The sequence below is a fragment of the Abramis brama genome (assembly GCF_963993115.1).
Source record: "Abramis brama genome assembly, chromosome: 3".
NCBI lineage: Eukaryota > Metazoa > Chordata > Actinopteri > Cypriniformes > Leuciscidae > Abramis > Abramis brama.
The window spans coordinates 57794121-57816496 of NC_139965.1; the positions used below are offsets into that span (position 1 = coordinate 57794121).

General features: G+C 37.7%; 1 protein-coding gene across 7 annotated transcripts in view; it reads left to right on the forward strand.

The window, feature by feature from the left end:
• dennd5a (DENN/MADD domain containing 5A) overlaps positions 1–22376 on the forward strand; it is a 71553-nt gene that overhangs the window by 20827 nt on the left and 28350 nt on the right. For 4 of the 7 annotated variants that reach the window (XM_084108428.1, XM_084108426.1, XM_084108423.1 and 1 more), the window contains exons 2-6: positions 2429–2500; positions 3089–3198; positions 6132–6804; positions 12939–13126; positions 16962–17276. In XM_084108428.1, coding sequence (XP_083964554.1) covers positions 2429–2500; positions 3089–3198; positions 6132–6804; positions 12939–13126; positions 16962–17276 — 1358 coding nt within the window. The remainder of the gene's footprint in view (positions 1–2428; positions 2501–3088; positions 3199–6131; positions 6805–12938; positions 13127–16961; positions 17277–22376) is intronic. The other 3 variants (XM_084108427.1, XM_084108429.1, XM_084108425.1) reach the window with 1 other exon arrangement.

A 22376-nucleotide genomic window follows, 5' to 3' on the forward strand; every position in this document is an offset into this window, starting at 1 on the left:
AGTTTGGTTGTTCATGCTAAACAGGTTGAATTCAACATGAGGTTATACTAGAGGAGGCTAACGTTATTTGAACCGTAGTCTATATACAGCTTCTCAGCATCTATCTTACAACCGAATAAAGACACAGATTAACATAAGGAAGAGTAATAAAAGACAACTTACATGTGCACTTTGTTCTGCCTGTGCTTTGAAAATAGATGGGATGGGGACAGCCGTATGTTTCAGATGTAGTACCGTCTTTCTGGGCCCATATTCCATTTTTTCAAAGTAACTTAGTCCTCCGGTGCAAAATGCTCTTTGCAAACACAATACTGTTTGATTTTGTAGAGAGGCGTTGAAGTACAGATCTCCAGAGCAGCTAGCCATTTATTTCTCAGTTCCACATTCGATGGAATTCTGTGAAACATTACATTCGTGTATGTCCTTTGCTTGTTCTCACAACCTTTTGCTACGCAGATAATTACCATGTTTGCTGTAACTGTAGCTGTAACTTCTCAAAAAAAAAAAATTCAAAAGCGAAGACACTCGGTGCAGGTCACGCGTGTTGTTCTTCTGTGTTTTGACTCCTTGCACACCGGTATGTTGACGGAAGTCGTGGGATTTCATGTGTTGCGTGATATGTCTGCGCCCAAGTAGCAGTGCTTCGCCTAAGTAGCCGTGCTTCGCCTGTGCTTCCCCATAATATAGTCCCAAGTCAATATCTGCCTAAGAAATCGCCTAGTGTTAATCTGCATCGCTATTTGTACTCGTTGTGAATACGCAGGCCACAAGAAGTAATTACGTGTTTTTTTAGTTTTTTTTTTAATCACTTTTACTCAGGACATGCTAGCTGGCAACAAAGGATTCCATTCATTGTGCTAAGCTAAGCTAGCGCCGACCCTGTCAAACTAAAACAATGCATGCACTGAGACAAAAATGCATTTACCCACCTATCTAAATGTATGAAAGAATATGAATAAGCCCTATTTCAAAAAACGGTGGAGTGTTCCTTTAATACATTACATTAACTAATGTTAACAAATCAAACCTTATTGTAAAGTGTTACCGATTTTAAAAAAGTCAGAAATTAATACTTCTATTCATCAAGGATGCATTAAATTGATCAAAAGTGACAGTGAAGAGATTTATAACGCTACAAAGGTTTTCTATGTAATAAATGCTTTAATGAATACAGTTAATAAATGCAAATAAAATCCGGTTCATTGAACTTTATATTCATCAATGAATTCTGAAAAAAGTATCACAGTTTCCACAAAAATGTTAAGCAGCACAACTGAAAATTGATGAGCTCAAATCAGCATATAATATTGATTTCTGAAGGATCATGTGACACTGATGATGCTGGAAATTCAGCTTTGGTCACAGGAATAAATTCGATTTTTAAATATATTAAAATAGAAAACAGTTATCTTAATTTGTAATAATAATATTTCACAATATTACTGTTTTTATTGCATCTTTGATCAAATAAATGCAGCCTTGGTGAGCATAAGAGACTTCTTTCAAAAACATTAAAAATCTGTGATGTTTCCAAACTTTTGACAGGTACTGTATTTCTTGTAGTGACAGTTAAAAACTAAATACTAAAACTAGTTAACATCTCCACAACAACGGGCGGAACAGATGTTTCAAGACATTAAGTGAGACATATTATATCTTGACATGATGTCTAAAAACATTTTTTTTAAATAACTCAAAAACAGCTAAAGAAAACAATGTTTATTTTTATTTATTTTTTTCTTACTTGATGTGGTTTTAATTTGACATTTGTGACCCTGGATGACAAAACCAGTCACATGGGTCAATATTTTGAAATTGAGATGTATACATCATCTGAAAGCTGAATAAATAAGCTGTCCATTGATGTGTGGTTTGTTATGATAGGACAATATTGGCCGAGATACGACTATTTGAAAATCTGAGGATGCAAAAAAATAGAAATATTGAGAAAATCGTCTTTAAAGTTGTCCATTTATGTTCACGATTGTGCTGCATTCACTCACAAAAATAAATGTTTTATATCTTTACAGTTGGAAATTTACAAAATATCTTGATGGAAAATGACCTTTACTTAAAATCCTAATGATTTTTGGCAGAAAAGAAAAATCGATAATTTTGACCCATTCAATGTATTGTTGGCTCTTTTAAGTATGCATATTTTAAACATGAAATCAAATTGTTTTAAATGTATATTTATTTATTAAATCAAAAGTTATTGATTTAACAAACAACATTTAAATAAGATATAAATATGGCTGAAACTTTATTTTGAAATTAATAAATTGATAATTGATTTCCTGATTGTATTTTTTAAGCGGCACTCCTAGCCCTCCATAATGAATGGTGTTCTCTATGAGTAACGAGTGAGTAATGCTCACTCACCCTCCTCATGTAAGTGATTAATTACACTGTTTTATCTGTTGTGTAGCTTTATGCCAGTATATACAGGCCACTAGATTCAGTGATGGTGCCAGAGGAAAGTTGGCGAGTGCAGACGAAGGTAACCCTCATCCCAACCTCCAATGCTCCTGTCTGTATCACAATCAACCACAGCTCGGCCTGTGCCCGCTAACCTTTAACCTTTCCACGCACTTCTTTCACAGCACCGCTGTTTGTCCGTGTGTGAGATGGCTCGTGGTCGGGTAGTTTGGGATCACCTGTCTGATTTTCCTGCCCTTTCCCCCTTCAACTTCCATTTCCTATTCCTCTCTCAGCAGCAAAAACTTATTAGCACTCCGAACTTTTTGCTTTGGTGAACTCTCGGCCAAGGTTTCGCTTGGTGGGCTGCTGTAACTCCTTCACTTGGAATGATTTTCAAGGCACGTTTTTCCAATGCGTGTTCCGACACTTTTCTGCTTCAACTGTTCTGGCACTTTTTTGGCTTTAACTCGGTTTGATTTTCTGTTTTCATGTCTGTTTTTTCGCAACGTTCTAGACCAGTGTCTTCCTCCAGAAGAAATAAGTATATCAGTGTATCTGTGGTTTGGTTTGCTTGAATTGCCATGAAGGTTTGAAGATAGTTTTTGAAAAAGAGCTTATCTTTCTTTGTCTTTGTCTTTGTCTTTTTCTCTTTCTGTCCAAATCTCAGGTGAAAATTTTGAGCAGAGTCCACTGCGACGAACTTTTAAATCTAAAGTTCTTGCGCACTATCCCAACAATGTGGAGTGGAACCCTTTTGACCAGGATGCAGTGGGAATGGTGAGTGAATATGGGTTTTTCAACAACTAATCCCAGTTTCATCCCAGAGAGCAGGGTGCACACCGGCAGATACAATGCCAGTTTGTAGGGGTGGAACAGTACATGTATTCGTATTGAACCGAAACGGTACGGGCGTCACGGTTCGGTGCATAAATTTACACGGAGAATACACACTATAAAAAGTAATAAAACTTTCGTGCAAATAAATTAATGTAATGCGGACCTACTGTTAGATACGCGGGTTCTTTAGGGACACCTAATCTGTAGCCCCGCCTTAGCTCTGAAGCAGGCTGCGATGTAAAGATTGTAATGCTGGAATATGTTGTGTGTGTGTGAGAGAGAGAGAGAGAGAGAGAGAGAGAGAGAGAGAGAGAGAGAGAGAGAGAGAGAGAGAGAGAGAGAGAGAGAGAGAGAGAGAGAGAGAGAGAGAGAGAGAGAGAGAGAGAGAGAGAGAGAGAGAGAGAGAGAGAGAGAGAGAGAGAGAGAGAGAGAGAGAGAGAGAGAGAGAGAGAGAGGCACGGGCACGATTGAAAAGTCGCAAAGTGTTTACTTATATTTGTGCGTGTGTGTGTGAGGCGCGGGCACGATCGAACAGTGGAAACATAAAAACATACTCCGTCATTTTATTTATACAGGTCATCATTCAAACTGCAAAGTGTTTAAGTTACTGTTAATTACAATTTTAAGGAAAACAAATATATTAACCTGAAATGTAGCAAATTAATTTTCAATTCATTCAGGTACAACTACCAAACGTATCTCAAGGTCTTTTTGTCTTGTTATTAATTTAATTAATAAACTAATTATATAAAACTATTGTCAGTGCACTACAAATACTTTACTTTATTAATAAAACTTATTTAAAAAATACAAGGCTTAAGTAATTTATTTTCCTTTGGTGGTCCAGCCTGAGACATACACAAGCCTTCTGCATTTTTGTTTTGTTTTTCCCTCCATTGTACCGAACTCGTACCGAACCGTGATGTCTGAACCGAGGTATGAACCGAACGTGACTTCTGTGTACCGTTCCACCCCTACCAGTTTGTGATAGTTCTAGTTCTGGAAGAGAACTTTCAAGCTTATTTATACTTCGTCTCTTTTTCTTTCTATTCTATCTCAGGTGAGTATTGTGAGCAGTTCCAGTTGTGGAGATATCCAGCTACGCTGAAATCTAGGGCTGCGCCCAAATAAAGATTTTTCTAGTCGACTAGTAGTCGTTCATTTAAACCATTAGTCGACTTATTGCACGTTTATATATTCATTTAATTACTTAAAGTCCCCCTGTGGTGAAAATCAAGCTTTTAATGTTGTTTTTATGTCTATGTGGGTTTTTTTTTAAGACAAACTATGTGCAAATTCATAAGCCAACACCATTGCTGAATATTTTCTCTTTAAAGTTGCTACTACTTGCATGTTTCAAATGATAAGCTATATTGGAGGTCTATGGATGACAGTTGAACATTTGGATTTCCTGCCTGACGTACTGTAATAACCACAAGGACCCGGGCGCTACTTCCTGTGGAGTTTTTTTTCTGTAGCTAACCAGTTTCTGAGTGAATGATTCAAAGGGCCCTATTTTACCGATCTAAGCGCATGGTCTAAAGCGCAGGGTGCAAGTTCACTAAGGGAGTGTCAGAATCCACTTTTGCTAGTTTAACGACGGGGGAAAAGGGTTGTCCCTATTCTCTTAATGAGTAATGGGTGTGTTTTGGGATTTATGAGCGTTAAACCAATCAGAGTCTCATCTCTTATTCTCTTTAAATGCCAGTTGCGCTCGCGCCATGGCGGATTTACATGAAGGAATTTGATAGTGGAAACCAGAGCGCAAACGGATCTGCTCGTGCGCGAGGTAAAAGTGCGCAAGCAGACCATCTACGGGACAAGCCGGATTCCACCATATCTTTATGTACACAATAATAATCTTTTACATTGTAATCCTTTTATTTTAAATATTTGGCATGCTTGTGCTGTCCCTGTGTGTTTAATAAGCAGAGTGTACGCGCGTTGTGGACCCGCCTATAGGCGCACATTACTAATGCGCTCTTTAAATAAAAAAATATATAAATATTGTGCCAGGTTTCATTTGGTCAGTGGCGCAGTCTATTTCTGTTGCCTCAAAATAGCAACGCGCCAACAATGTGCCAGAACACACCTTGTTTTCAGACAAATGGGCGCAAATGCATTTGCTATTTAAACAACGTGGCGCAGGGCGTGAAAATGATAACTGCGTCAGACTGAAACTAGCAAAAAACACTTGCGCCGAGTCTGGCGCTGCATTGCACCGGGTATAAGATAGGGCCCAAAGACTCTTTCATAATATTTAAAAAGATACTCACCCGTGAACACGGACAAGTGAAGTATGCTTTCTGTTTTATAGATGACTAACAATTCCTAATTCCTCCTAATTTAATATTTTTATTTTTGGGATCACTCCAAAACACTCTTATATCTTTGCCCTGTCATAGGCCCTGTTTACACCTAGTATTAAGATGTGTTTTGGTCGATAGCATCACAAGGTCGGTGGATTAAAACACCAGTTGTAAACGTGAATGTGTCTCCCTCGTCTACTTGTGATCCGATCGACTAAAACACATCTTAATACCAGGTGTAAACAGGGCCATAAAGCAGGAAGGCACTTGAAGTAGTGTCATGCCTAACAACGCCCTTTTGCCAGTCTATATTTAGACTATAGCTCTGCCTCTTGCACTGTATCACTTAAATATATCATATAAGATATAACACATTTGAGATTGCTGAAATGTAATACTAACCATGCAAGGTTGTCGACACTCTTGAAATGGCACCTAATGTGCCTGGCTGCTAAATTGGTCATTCAAATGAGTGCAATGCCTTAAATTAAGGGCGCTTGTTGAAGGTCAAAAACAGTTAAGGGTCTTTGTAGAGCCTCAGAACCTGTTTTTGTTCTCCTACAGCTCTGTATGCCAAAAGGCCTGTCTTTCCGGACACAGACAGACACCCGCGATCCACAGTTCCACTCCTTCATCATCACGAGAGAGGACGGCTCCCGAACCTACGGCTTCGCCCTCACCTTCTTCGAGGAGGTGACCAGCAAACAGATCTGCAGTGCCATGCAGACACTCTATCACATGCACAATGCAGAACAGTACGACATCTTGCACACGCCACCCACACCTCGCAGTCCCGAAGACCCCCGTCCCACCCCTCAACATCTGCACGCCGCCCCATCCCTGTCCCGTTTGCAGCGTTTCAACTCGTATGACATCAGCCGGGACACACTCTACGTGTCCAAATGCATCTGCCTGATCACACCCATGGCCTTCGCCAATGCCTGCAGAAAGGTTCTCGAACAGTTGCACCAGGCCGTCACCTCGCCTCAGCCCCCTCCACTCCCGTTGGAGAGCTACGTCTACAACGTCCTCTACGAGGTCCCACTGCCACCGGCTGGGCGTTCCTTGAAGTTTTCGGGCGTATACGGGCCGGTGTTGTGTCAGAGACCCAGCACGTCCGAGCTGCCCCTCTTTGACTTCCCCATGCAGGAGGTGTTTGAGCTGCTGGGCTTGGAGAACGTGTTACAACTCTTCACCTGTGCACTCCTGGAGATCCAGATCCTTCTGTACTCGCAACGTGAGTAACTATCAGCCATCCCAGAATAGCCGCCGTTTCACCGTCTAGTTTAACAATAGACCCGATATAGTCCGGCTAGGAGTAACCCATTTCTAGCTAAAATAACCTTGAATTTGGTTCCTCCGAATTGAATTATTATTATTTTTGGGATCACTCCAAACACTCCTATATCTTTGTCCTGTTTACACCTAGTATTAAGATATGTTTTGGTCGATAGCATCACAAGGTGGATTAACACCCTATGTTTCTCCCTCGTCTACTTGTGATCCGATCGACTAAAACACATCTTTATACCAGGTGTAAACAGAGCCATAAAGCAGGAAGGCACTTGAAGTGGTGACACCCTTTTGCCAGTCTATATTTAGACTATAGCTCTGCCTCTTGCACCATATCGCTTAAATATATCATATAAGATATAACACAATTTAATGATCTTGAAATGGCTATGTCAGGCACTTAATGTGCCTGGCTGCTAATCAGCCATCCCAAAATAGTCGTCATTTCACCATCTAGTTTAACTATAGACCCGATATAGTCCGGCTATGAGTAACCCATTTCTAGCCAAAATAACCTTGAATTTGGTTACATGTTGTTTTTGCCAAAATAACTTGCGAGATGTATGAAATTCCATCATGTAAGCAAAGTCAACAGTGATTACAAGGTGTTTGGTTTCATTTCTTCTTTCATTTCATTTCTTTGTTATCTAATTGATGACTAGTCTATTCTTGGGCGATGGTTTAGATGTCTAATTTTTGAAAATTAAATTTTCGCTGACAGCCCAAATTTTGCCTTGTTTTAGCCTAGACATCTGGGCTTTGTTTGGATGGCTATTAGATGTCTTTTAAACGCAAGATTGCCTGCTGGGATACTTCTGTAGATCTAGAGCCTGCTTATTATTATTATTATTCTCAGATTGAGACAAATTCCACACAAAAATGGCAAGAGGTTTCACAAAAGGGCTGATTAGTTTTACGCAGTTTCTAGGTGGGAAAGTGTCTGCCGGAAATCTGTGTTCCCAGACTTCTCCAATGTTCTTGAAAGAAGAAATTGGATCTGCTAAAGTTACAGAGATGCGTGCTATCAAACAAAGCCCCGATAATTTTGGTTTAGACCGGTGGTTCCCAAACCTGTCCTGGAGTACCCTCAACACTGCACGTTTTCTTTGTGTCCCTAATCATGGGTTAATGAGCTGATGAGTTGAATCAGGTGTGTTTGATTAGGGAGACAAAGAAAACGTGCAGTGTTGGGGCAGGGAACTACACTGCGACCAAAATGGTTGCATATGCGACCTTTTGAAATGCCATTGCGACCCTAATTTTTAATGGGTCGCAAATGTATCACTGATTATTTTTGTACCTATGTTTTAGGCAATATGCTATGATTTACTATGAGCATTTATTAAAACAGAAATGTGTATTTTAAGAATACGTTTTATAACGTGCTCTGAGCATTCAACACATCAAGTTGGCTTCAGCCCCGCGACCGTTACTTAGATTAAAACGTACCATTGTATCAGTGCTGCGCTCTCTCTCTCTCTCTCAAAACACGGACGCGCGCACACAGAGAGAGAAGATAATTGTAAAATTAAAATTGACGGGCTAAATTTAAAAGTTTAAATTTTGTTCTTGCTTGTTTTTTTTCTGTCAAAATGTCAGAAAACATTTTGTATTATCCATCCGTGTTTTTAAAATTCGTTAAATGACGGATGTTTTACTGTTAACACAGCCCTCGTTATATGTCGGATTCGTCTAACTTATACTTGATATTATTTTTAGAATAAGTGATTCGTTATGCTATTATTGGACTGTCAACTGTTTTCTATAAATATGTTTGTACTGGCTAACATTTATTCAGCTAATGCGTGTCCTGTTTAAAATGTGCAATGTTCAAACGCAAAGACAGCACGTCACAAATAGAAGCCCTTTTCCCTGTGCTATTTAGTATCATATTTGGATATTGGAATAATAAATTAAGTAGCCTATCTTAATTGTACACAATGTTCCTGTTTTTTTGTTTTTTTTTACTGTTTTCTAGGGGTTTCTTAATGTTAGACAAGTTGACCAGCACACATTATATGCAATGCAATATAATGCATGTGTGTCCTATGTGTGACATATTTTGCACACAGGTAAAGGTGCCCAGTATCAGTCATTTTTAAAGTAAAAAAAAAAAAAAAAGTGTTTACAACAAGTGTTTTGGAAAATATCTCTTTATTTGATTATCAGTAAATTTGTTTTCTATACAGAGATATCGGTATCGGCCATAACAGCGATATTAATATCGGTTATCTGTATCGGCCACAATTTTCACATCGGTGCATCACTACTTAAGAGTTCAGGAGTCTGCCCATCTGTGCCAACCATAGCATGTTGAAATCCATTTTGCACTTTATTGTGTACTGTATTTTCTATTGCAGTAAATCTATCCCAACCAATGTTAAAGAAAACAAAAACAAGAAGGCATGTGGTTTAAAAGATGGCAAGTAAAATAAAAAGCACATCTGTATGCAATACAGTTTCATTATTGTTCATTATTATCCAGAGCGGCTTACTATAAATAATTTGTGCGACCAAATCATGTTTTGCGCCAGTAACTGAAAAAGTTAGTAGCGCAAGTGCCACCAGTGGAAAAGGCTAGTGTAGTTCCCTGTGGGGGTACTCCAGGACAGTTTTGGGAACCACTGGTTTAGACACTTAGGGACAGATTTACTAAACTGGGCAAATTAGCGTGAGCGCAATTCCAAAAAATAGGTCCCCTTTAATAGGACATATGTGACCCTGGACCACAAAAATATACATCATCTGAAAGCTGAATAAATAAGCTTTCCATTGATGAATGATTTGTTAGGATAGGACAATATTTGAAAATCTGGAATCTGAGGGTGCAAAAAAATCGAAACATTGAGAAAATCGTCTTTAAAGTTGTCCATTTATGTTCACGATTGTCCTGTATTCACTCACAAAAATAAATGTTTTCTATATTTACGGTAGGACATTTACAAAATATCTTCATGAAACATGATCTTTACTTGATATCCTAATGATTTTTGGCATAAAAGAAAAATCTATAATTTTGACCCATACAATGTATTGTTGGCTATTGCCACAAATAAACCTGTGTGACATGTGACTGGTTTTGTGGTCCAGGGTCACATATAGTAGGAAAACTGGAAAATCTCATTGAGTTTCTGTAAATTGTTAACGAGTCGGCTATAACTTGCTCAGTCATAAATCACTGTTATTAATAGTCCAAAGAGAATAATGCAGAAGCTTTAAATTAGTGAGCCTAATACCTTTCTGACATGAATTAGTGTTGCTCTTTGCTGCCAACTAATAGCAGCATTTTCAAATTAAAGCCAATTCAAATCTAATGACCCGATATCTGAATGAATGCCATGCAAACATTGATTTCAGCTCATTTCCTTGATCTCTGCGTGTTCAGTACACCACAGTCTGGTTTTGGTTGAGAGATTGAACAGGCGGTGATGTTGCAGTGTACTGCGACACACTCTTCCTCACTTTCACACACTCTCTCTCTCCATCTCAGTGTCCGTGTGAGCTCATCTTATTGCTTTGTTCTCATCAAACTCACAGCCCACCCTTTCCCTCAAACACATAGTACTTTACAAATTAAACTCGTGGCTTTCTGTTGATTATTTACGTGAATAAGTTTAGCAGTTAATCACAAAATGTAGTAATTTAATCAACTTCTGCCTGCCATACGCTTAACCTCAACCTGACCGTTAATCTTTAATAAATATCATTATTTTACTTCTGAAAATGTCACTCTTGTTTGATTCACATGTTAAATGCAATGTGATTGGCAGTGTAAATCCTCCGCAGGCCGTTTTAGATTGAATTTAAAGGGTCATGGGAAGATTGTTTTGTGATTCAGTGACAGATGTGCTGATTGGATCAATTACAGCAACACGGAATAGCAAATCACAGGAGGCAACTACACGGCGACAGGGGTCTGGGTGATGCGGCGGATGCTTTGCTGTGCTGTTTCTTAGCAACCGTCCTCCAGATCTGGAGGATGGTGGTGATGCAGCATAAATACGATTGGCTGGAAATTACATCATCCCTCTCTGCATCCAGAAGGCTCATGCTTGTAAGCGTAATGTTTGTGGACAGTGAGTCCAGAATGAAAAAGACTTGATGTCATTAGATGAGCTGCGCACGCACACAGCAGGGTGTGTGATCTCTACAAAACAAGATAGCCTACGTTGTTCTATATATAACAGCCGCATACGTAGCATATATATATCTATAATTTCCCTGGCTCTTTCCCATGGACGTGAATTCTTGAGACGGGCTTCTGCTGCTAGATCAGTGGATGATCGCCAGTTACTGGTCGTTTCCATATATAGACCTCAGTCTCAGTTGCAGGACAGTCTATAAGCTTACACGTCATCTGAAGTAATTATTACTTGAATTAATATGATCAGTTAATGAATCATACATAATATAATATTCATTAATTTTAAATCTTATTCAAATATTGTTATCGTTATTGTTTAAATAACAAGTTATCTTATTGAATTAATAATTTAAGAAAAACATTATTATTATTTAATAACAATAATATATGATAAAATATGAATCTGTCAACTGCTCATTTGTTGTCTACATCTTTAACAAATTATTCATACAAAAATTAATAGACCTAAACCATCATTTGGATTATTATTATTATGGATAAAGTATTTATTATATTATATTATATATTATGAATAATGAAGGTTTGTTAGGGTAATTTTGACTCTTGATGAATGGTTTTATTATGAATGTGACAGTAGTTCTGTGGTGTGTGTGTGTGTGTGTATATATATATATATATATATATATATATATATATATATATATATATATCTGTCGTGTGTGTACTTGTGTGTGTGTGTGTGTGTGTGTGTATATACACTATATATATATTTGTGTGTGTACTTGTGTGTGTGTGTGTGTGTATATATATATATATATATATATATATATATATATATATATATATATATATACACACACACGTGTTTGCGTATGTATATATGTGTGTGTGTGTGTGTGGTTCAGGTAAACTCTACGCTATTTGGATGAAATGTCCCCACAAAGATGGCAATACCCAAAATCCTTGTCCTTGTGGGAACATTTTTGGTCCCCATGAGGAAAACAGCTTATAAATCAGACTAAGTGATGTTTTTTGAAAATGTAAAACTGCAGAAAGTTTTCTGTGATGGGTAGGGTTAGTGTGAGGGGGTAGAATATACAGTTTGTACAGTATAAAACTCATTTATGTGTATGCAAAGTCCCCATAAAACATGAAAACACAACGTGTGTGTGTGTGTGTATGAATAGGCCTGTTGTTGTTACTCAGGGTGCTTAGAGGCTGGTTTAGTATTCCTGTCTCTTTGACAATCGTGACACCCTATGGGATTGCAGGGTGGAGACCATAACGAAAAGACTGACCTTTTTGTCTGGGTTTGGTGTGTATAAGAATAGTATAAATAAATTTCCTCAATTCTGTGACATTTTTAGTTTTAAATGACCACTTGAGACTGCACTGTGTGCTAGTCACTTAAGAAGCACTCAGATTTCTACAATAAGTAAGTTATTGAATGTCAAGAACGTTCTCTTGACATCACACGAAAAAATGACAGTATTGAACATCGAATAATGGAGTCAGTCTCCATGAAGAGCACTTAAAGTCTGTCATCATTTACTCGCACTCTATGACTTTCTTTCTTCTGTGGAACATAAAATAAGATATTTTTGAAGAATGTTGGAAACCAAAGAGGTTTGCTTCCCATTTTTTGTCCATTCAGTGGAAGTCAATGGGAACCAAAACTGTTTCCTACAGGTTTGGAACGACATGAGGGTGAGTAAATGATTACACAGTTTTCTTTTTTGGATGGACTATCCCTTTAAATCTGATATACTGTACATATATTTACAGTCCATCTGTGTTCTGTCTGATTCTGTGAGTTACCACAACTTTTGTTTTCATCTCTATGTAAATATCTGTTCCTGTAAATACACTGTTATGGTCTCATGTGTGATTGTTCTATCCGTGGAGATGGATAATTAGCATCACTCTGTGTAGAGTAACGTGTGTAAATGTGTCTGTGTCCTCTTGCTGATCAGATTACCAGCGGCTGATGACGGTGGCAGAGAGCATCACAGCCTTAATGTTCCCCTTCCAATGGCAGCATGTGTACGTGCCCATCTTGCCCGCTTCACTGCTCCACTTTCTGGACGCTCCTGTGCCGTACCTCATGGGTCTGCACTCCAACGGCCAGGATGACCGCACCAAGCTGGAACTCCCCCAAGAGGTGCGTGACTTACACTCACTCCCAGAGAACACACTCATCCTGCTATTCAGTACATCATGAAGTCATGTGGGTTTTCTAGAGGATTAGTGCTTCAACCTTATAGATCATTGTCAGAATGGTCAGTTTGGACTTTACGTGCGTCATTAGGTCATGCATCAACATCTTCCTGGCATAAGAGGTTTGTGGTTATTAGGCTGAAATCCTAATGCTGCCCAATCTAAAGATATCTATCTATCTATCTATCTATCTATATATATATATATATATATATATATATATATATATATATATATATATATATATATATATATACAGTACCAGTCAAAAGTTTGGAAACACTACTATTTTTAATGTTTTTGAAAGAAGTCTCTTATGCTCATCAAGCCTGCAGTTAAAAAAAACAAAAACAAAAGAAAACAGTAATATTATGAAATATTATTACAATTTAAAATAATGGTTCTCTTTTTTAATATACTTTAAAATGTAATTTATTTTTGTGATGCAAAGCTGAATTTTCATCAGCAAGTACTCCAGTCTTTGGTGTCTTATGATCCTTCAGAAATCATTCTAATATGCTGATTTATGATCAATGTTGGAAACAGTTGTGCTGCTTAATATTTTTTTTATAACCTGAGATACTTTTTTCAGGATTATTTGATGAATAAAAAGTTAAAAAGAACTGTATTTATTTAGAATAGAAATCTTTTGTAACAATATACACTACCGTTCAAAAGTTTGGGAACAATAACTATTTTTTTTTAAAGAAATTAGTACTTTAATTCAACAAGGATGCGTTAAATTGATAAAAGGTGATGGTAAAGATTTATATTGTTAGAAATGTTTTTATTTTGAATAAATGCTGTTTTTATGAATAAATGCTGTTAACGTTTTACTCATCAATGAATCCTGAAAAAAGTATTCCAAAAAAATATATTAAACAGCACAACTGTTTCCATCATTGATAATAACTGAGTATCAAATCATCATATTAGAATGATTTCTGAAGGATCATAAGACACCAAAGACTGGAGTACTTGCTGATGAAAATTCAGCTTTGCATCACAAAAATAAATTACATTTTAAAATATATTAAAAAAGAGAACCATTATTTTAAATTGTAATAATATTTCATAATATTACTGGGGGTTTTTTTGTTGTTTTTTTGTTTTTTTAACTGCAGGCTTGATGAGCATAAGAGACTTCTTTCAAAAACATTAAAAATAGTAATGTTTCCAAACTTTTGACTGGTACTGTATATATATATATATAGTGTGTGTGTGTGTGTTTTTGAAATAAGTGCTGACCCAGGCTGCATTTATTCGATAAATAATAATGCAAAAGCAGTAATATTGTGAAATATTATTATAATTTAAAATAGCGGTTTTCTATTTTAATATATTTTCAAATCTAATGTATTCCTGTGATCAAAGCTGCATTTTTTAGAATCATTACTCCAGTCTTCAGTGTCACATGATCCTTCAGAAATCATTCTGATATGCTGATTTGGTGCTCATGAAACACATTCTGATTTATTATCAATGGTGAAAATAGTTTTTTCTGCTTAATATTTTGGGGGAAACTTTGAAATACTACAATTTAGTAGCGTGGGGCAAGTTTTTAAATGAAAAGAAATTCACTTTTATTCAGCAAGGAAGCATTAAATTGATTTAAATTGATCAAAAGTGACAATAAAGACATGTATAGTGTTGCTAAAGATTTCTATTTCAAGTAAATGCTGTTATTTTGAACTTTCTATTCATCAAAGAATCCTGAAAAAACTGATTTGCACAAAAATATTACACACCAAAATCTCATGTTTTCAACTTTGATAATAAGAACCATTATTTATAATTGAGCACCAAATCATCATATAAGAATGATTTCTACAGTTTGTGTTTGCTGTAAAACTGAAAAAAAGTGTATTTTTAAAAGTCAGAGACCATCAAACAGGCATTATTACACACTAGGTTGAAAAATAGAGTAAAATAAACACAATAAAGTTGAAAGTAAAATTAAAATGAATCAATCTTCCCAGATCTATCTGCATATTTACAACTAGGCCTTAAAATGGAGATGCTATAAAAATATCTCTTAACACTGTCAAAGCCCAAATAAAGAGTGTGTTAAATGAATGTGACATTCGCAGTGTTAATTGGTATATTATATGTACCATATATAGCTCTAATACCATTTTACCATTGGAATATACTTCTAAATGTACAACACATACTGGAATATTTGATTCAGAGCCCAGAATAATTATATCTCCCTGTAAAACTCCGTACTGAGATGTGACTGAAACAATATTTGTAAAACCTTTTGTAGGGAAATAATCTCTGACCTGGCTGACTGATGAGATATCTAATCTTTCCTTCATCTCACTTGAAAAGCAGCAGTAAAAAGAGCGCTTCCGTCAGAGCAAATCTAATATCTAACGCAGGACGGTTATATTGACGCTTCTTTTAACGCTTATGAAAGAAATCTGTGGCGCAAACCTGCAGGGAAAACAAACTCTGGTGTATCGCTGAGATGTGCCCTGTTAAAGAAAACCTACTGTGACATTAGTATGATTTCTGAAGGATCATGTGACACTGAAGACTGGAGTAATGATGCTGAAAATTCAGCTTTGATCACAGGAATAAATTACATTCTAACATAAATTACAATGGAAAATGGTTCTTTTAAATTGTAATAATACTTCACAATATTATTGTTTTTACTGCATTTTTTGATCAAATAAATGCAGCCTTGGTGAGCATTTCAAAAACATAAACAAATCTTAATTGTTCCAAATTTTTGACCGTTATACCAGAAAACATGGTAGTATTATTAGGTACTTTTCAGGTGGTGTGCATTTGTATTTGTACCTTTATTTAAATATATAATGTTCCAGATTTGGCAGTTGTTTGGTATATAATTCTCAACTGAGCATCTTTGGATTGTAAGTTTGTCCAAAGCTCTCTAGTCTAGTGGACAGAAATAGAAGTTAATGTTCCAGATTTGGCAGTTGTTTGGTATATAATTCTCAACTGAGCATCTTTGGATTGTAAGTTTGTCCAAAGCTCTCTAGTCTAGTGGACAGAAATAGAAGTTAATGTCACTACATTGTCCATTATCTTTAAGGCCCTGTTCACACCTGGTATTAAGATGTGTTTTGATCGATCGGATCACAAGTGGACGACTCTAAATACAGGTGTAAACGGGGTCTAAAGCGGTTTGAGCTCGTCCACTTTCGACCTCTTTCCAGAGGTCGTGGAAAACACATTCGACCAGATTGCTTTCGTAGTGTAAACGCTCATGTGATCGAATGTGTTCAAACAGCCACAAAAGACCGTCTTCTCTCCGTCTACTGATCTAATGCGTGAACATTATGGGAAGCGCTCTAGCCAGACGGGATTTAAACTTTGTCGGCTGAAGACTCAAGTTTGGTTTGAAGATGAAAAATGTACCAAGCACAATGTTCTCCCATCATTCCTGATTTCTAACACACACTCACAGCATTCGGCTGGTCTTGCGGCTTCAGAGCAGAAACTAAAGCTGATGCTCTCTGAAGGTTTTCTGTCGTCTGACTTAGTTCGTTCATTAGATCATACATTTACCCACCCATAGACCCTTCCTTCGAAAAAATCAGGACAGAAGTGGTCAAAAGTGGACAAAAGTGATTAAAACACCAGGTGTGAACGGGAATGTGTCTCCCTCGTCTACTTGTGATCCGATCGACCAAAACGCATCTTAATACCAGGTGTAAACGGCCTAAGAAATCCTCTTTCAGAAATTTCCAGTACATAAAGCCATAGATCAATGCTTGTAATGAAATGACTCTCGTTCTCTCCAGGCCAACCTGTGTTTTGTCGATATTGACAACCACTTCATCGAGCTACCCGAGGACCTGCCTCAGTTCCCCAACAAGCTGGAGTTCATCCAGGAGATCTCGGAGGTTCTGCTGGCGTTCGGCATGTCTCCCGAGGCAAACCCACAATGCAGCGAGGGCCATGGCAAGCTCAGGGGCTTCCGGTCAGGTGACACGGCCTCCGACAAGCGCAACGGCAACCTGGCCGGCTCACCGCTCAACTCGTACTTGCTGAGAGAAAACCAAACCATAGCTCGTCTGCAAGCGCTGGTCAAGAGGACTGGAGTCAGCCTAGAGAAGGTGAGCATGAGAATGAGAACACAGAACTGACTATAGTTCCTTAAAGGCTCGTTATGGTTCTTTAAAGTGCCCTTATTATGCTTTTACCTTTTCAGTGTGAAATATATAGTGAGAATGTAAAAGGTCTGCAAAGTTTCAAAGATCAAAGTGCAGATAAATGGAGTTGTTGTTTCCTTAAAGAAAGAACCGATTCTGAAACGAGTCGTCGGTAATTTCCTGCATGAACCTATGTAGGTTTGTAACAAATTTGCATAATACCAACCTAAAGTCTTCATTGGCTGCCTGCAAACAGCATCTATCACTTAGTCTCGCTTCTTCTAATGTTTCATTGTTGAACTCGGGCTCAAATTGACATGGAAAAACCAATGCCATCGTTACTGTTCATATCACTGTGCATCAAGCGCTGAGGAAGACCTGAAATTCAGATATGGTAATGGTCGTTTTGTTTCTGACACACACTGTAAAAGGTCGACCAATCACAACAGACTGGGTTATCTGACCAATCAGAGCAGAGGAAGCTCTCGGAAAGGAGGGGATTAGGGAGACCGAATCCTTTATTGAACCATTTCAGACACTGTGAGAAACAAGGTGAAGCTGCAATAAGTATTATGAGAAAATTAAAGTGTTTTTTGACCTGGTATGCATTTAAACCTATTGTGGGAGACTCCAAAAACAAAATTAGGTACCTTTAAAATGGCACTTTAAATGAATATTCTGTAATAAATACAATATATTTTTTCTGTGATAATTGACGACAAATTGATTTTAGTTCGTAAAAATGAACAAAAACTGCATTTACAGCTAGTATGCAAGTGAATAAACTAGGGGTGACCCCGAATAGTCGAAGATTCGATGCTTCGATAGGAGGAGCCTGATTCGACTACCGATCTCACGGTCGAATCTTCGCGGAGGTGTTATGAAACGAGGATCATGCCACTTTGGCTATATGAGGGCGCTCAATGTCTGATTTCACATAGAACTAGCTTTTATGTCAATTTGTTACTATTCAGCCTATTATGATAATGCTGTATATAAAAATGTGCAAAGAAAGAAGCTTTTAATAAATATTTTTTAACGTGCGTGAATAAATCCAAACAGCCCGTGACAGATTTAAGTTTCACTTTCAATCCGTGACCGACAGAGGAGCGTCTTCGCGCTTCGCGGCAAGGATTTAAATCTTTAACAATGTCTGGGATAAGAAAATCTAAAGTGTGGATGTACACCACCAGAAAGGATATTCTCCAAGGCTGGATTTAGCATCAGGAAAACCATGATCGCACTTCTGCCGGCCAACGTTAACACGTTTCACGCATAGACTGGGTTTCATGTTAGAATGTATTTTATCCGCGCGCACAATTTGAATAGACTCCAACGGACACAGACAGAGTGAAAGACTGGATTTTTCTCTCGATCAGGTACAAGTGATTTCAAAACTTTTCAGCCGGTTCTAATTAGATTTTTGGATGCTTTGAACATTTTTAGCTAAAAAGACTGCCTCTCCAGTTTAGCATTTATTGTTGTTTCTGTAGTTAAAAAGACAAAGTTGAAAATTCTGGCTACTATCGTTATTTTAATCATTTCTTTATTTTTATTTTATTTATTAATCTGTCAGGGTTATCTAATCTAAACTATTTGTGGCTTGTGTTTTGAATATATATTCCTCTGCACTTTAGGCATTTTGCACACATTTGCTCATCTTGTGACTTGATTCTGATTTATTTCGTTTTGTATTTTTATTTATTTGAAAGGTATATTCTGTTCTAATTTAATTTAGTAAATTAATTGTTTATTTTTTCGGTGCATCGATGTTGTGCTGTAGGCTGGCCTGCTCGCACAGGTAATTTAGCTGATTTAATTTGATTTGCATGGAATGCAAATCCTGTCTGCAGTGTGGCCTTTCTGGAGTTATTTATGTTATTTCTTAGTTTTATTGATCCAAAATGTTTTTATACATTTTCTTCTATAGCTTTGTGTGATTTTATGTACATTGCGGCTTTGAAACGCTAAAGCCCCGCCCCCATACACATGATTCGACTATTAGTCGACTATAGGCAAGACATGACGATTCTGATTCGACTATGAAAATCCATAGTCGGGGACAGCCCTAGAATAAACATTTAAAATGTTTTATCATCATCACACTGATTGGCATCCACATTATGATAACATAATAAGGACATGGAAGGGACAAGGACATAAGGATCCCTAAAGCTCTGTTTCCAGCACTGTTTCCGGTGGGAATTGCATAATAAAGCATAACCACAAGTTCATCCACCTCAATAAAGTACAACTTTAGAGCTTTAGAGTGCTTTAACAAAAAGCCCTCAGAGAAAACAAAACTTCCATTAAAAAATGCATAGAAAAACAAAAAGCTCACAGGAAAAAGCATACATTGACTACAACATAATCAAATTTTTTGTTGGTCCTCTTGTTTTTTGCATATGTTCATAATTTCTTTGTATGTCAGCCTGGCCAAACATTATGTTCACACAATTTGCCATGTTTTCATTGCATTATTATCTCAGATAAAACAATGGACGCAACTACGCAATAACCTTTTTTTTTCTTTTTTTCTTTCATAAAATGTAACAAATTGTATTTAGACCAGAATATATTCCACATATGTTCCATAATTCATGTCTTGATGCTGTAACCTCTCTGACAAAAGAGTTTCCCTCGCTCCTGTGTTCATCTGGTTCCTCTGGGGGATTTGCCTTGAATTCAATAAATCCTTTTTTGAAAGCGAACAATAACTTCAGCAGTGATGACAGCTGCTTTGTGGAAGACATAGCCTATCTTTTCAGTGTGGGCAATAGTTATAATTATTGTGTGGGCAATGAAAAGATGAATAAATGGCGGTTAAGACTAAGCACGCTCTGTTCTGATTCTCAGAAAGCTCGAGGTCTCTGTTGATGACATTAAGCAGCTTAAGGACACAACGTCTTTCTAAAGACAGCGATTGACCCCTTAACTCCTAATATAGCTCCTAGAGAGAGTTTGTCACATCTTTAAAGCTGCACTAGTTCAATTTAGGGGTGTCCATGGTTAACCGATTAACCGATTAACCGTTAAAAATTGCGTAACCGAGTGAAACATTTTGCTCGGTTAAGTGGCGTCAATGGCGTGCACTGAATTTAGTTGTAATACATTTTTGCACCACCAGAGACCGCTAGACCAGTTTTCTAATATGAAGCGGGCAAAGAAAGCGCGCGTCCGAGAGTGAAGGCTGTGCGAGAGTGAAGGCTGTGCGCGAGCGTGCGCGAGCCAGAAACAAACATATCAGTATCCGCGCCACTGATGGCAGCACAATAATATCTGTCTGCAGAGCCGCAGAGCCACAGCTTTACCCCAGCAGTTTTACCTCGAGCATGCGCAATTTCATCACAACAGTTTTACCCGCAGAGTCCGTTTACCGTTACATTAACCCATACAATTTGTATTATGCATTTCCTAAACATGTACTTGCTAATCAAACACTTTATCTGAACAAACTACTAATCTATAAAACACAATCGGTCTTCCGACCTTTTACTATTGTGTTGATATGCGCGAGGGAGAGAGAGCAATACAGCGCTCGTGTTGTTTGAAGGCGGTGAGAGTGCGCGCGCGCGGCCGGGGCTCTCTCACTGTTTGTTCTTATGTTCCCTGTCCACTGATCTAAATAATTAGTTGTTACGACGACTTATTTGTTCCCTCGTTTTAATAAATCGTGGACACGTTGAACAAATTCCCTCCCTCATTTTGATTTAACGAATTACAACGTGGCCAAAAACAGTTTGATACTATTAATTAGTGAATGCTAAAGACCTATTTTTTTTGTGAATTGGTGAATATTCAGGTGAATTATTTCGTGGCCACGAATTAATAATAATTATTAAACTGTTTTTCTTACCTGTGAAGATAGCTCTTCAGTGAAGGCCGACTATTCTCGTACAGCTTTTTATTCCTTTTTTTGGTGTGTGTGTGTGAACGGGTGAATATTCAGGTGAATTGTTTCGTGGCCACGAATTAATAATACCTCCGCACGTTTTACAAGACCCTTCTCGATCGCAGCGGCAACGAGCACTTTGATCACTTGATTTAAAAAACAAAACATTTCAGCGCTAGATCGCCAAAAAAAAAAAAAAAACCGAACGAAATGAATGCTCTGCTAGTTAACTGGAGATGTTTTGTTTATTTGTATTGGTATTCCTGCCGCGAGATGTTTCAAAAGTGGTGGGGACAATACAATATCGACCTTAGAAAATAGTGGTGGGGTCGTGGGGATATGTCTCACCCGCAAATTACGCCTATCTCGGGGTTGCGGCGCGCACACTATGGTTAACCGAGTATTAACCGCTAAGGGCCTCGGTTAACGGTTAATGAAAAACTTGAAAACGTGCAGCCCTAGTTCAATTCCATTATACTTGATATTCAGCGATTCCCATATTTAGAGTGAGCTGTCAGGCACTTGTTTGCTTCTCTTGCTCTCTGTGTTTTGCCACTTGCTCTGTATGGTTATATTCTCCCGGGAACGAGTCTCGTTTGCCTCATAAATCAAAGCAGATTTGTAGACTTCCGTTCCCAGCACTCCCTGCTCTCCATTCAGGGTGTTTCCATGGAGAACAGATAACTCAGATCAACTCCAAAGAGCTGTGCTGATATTTGCTCTCACATTTTCCCACTCTCTTCTTCCAGCTTTGTTAACCCCTTCCTGTACTTTTAAAGTTGGCATGAAATGGAAATTCAGTTTTCTAAATGCTTGTTTATTAATTCTAATTCTAAAATAATAATAATAATTCTAAAACATTATTTTAAGCTAGTATTTTTTTAATCAAAATGTCAAAGCTTTTTCTTCTGGTGAAACGTCAGACTTCTCTCTGGTGATGTATGCCAGACTTTTCCAATCATTTAGTGCTTTAAATCCCGCCATTTTCTTACAGTTCAGTTACAATTGAGATCTGCCTCCATTCAATCAGCAATCGATGCATAAAACCAAGTCCCGCCCCACATCTCACATTTTCAGTAATCCTTTTCACTCAGGAAAAGATCTGTCGCTACTTCCGTTACATTGCGACTTCAGTATTTTTCCTGGTAAATGTCAGGAGTGTAATTTAGCAT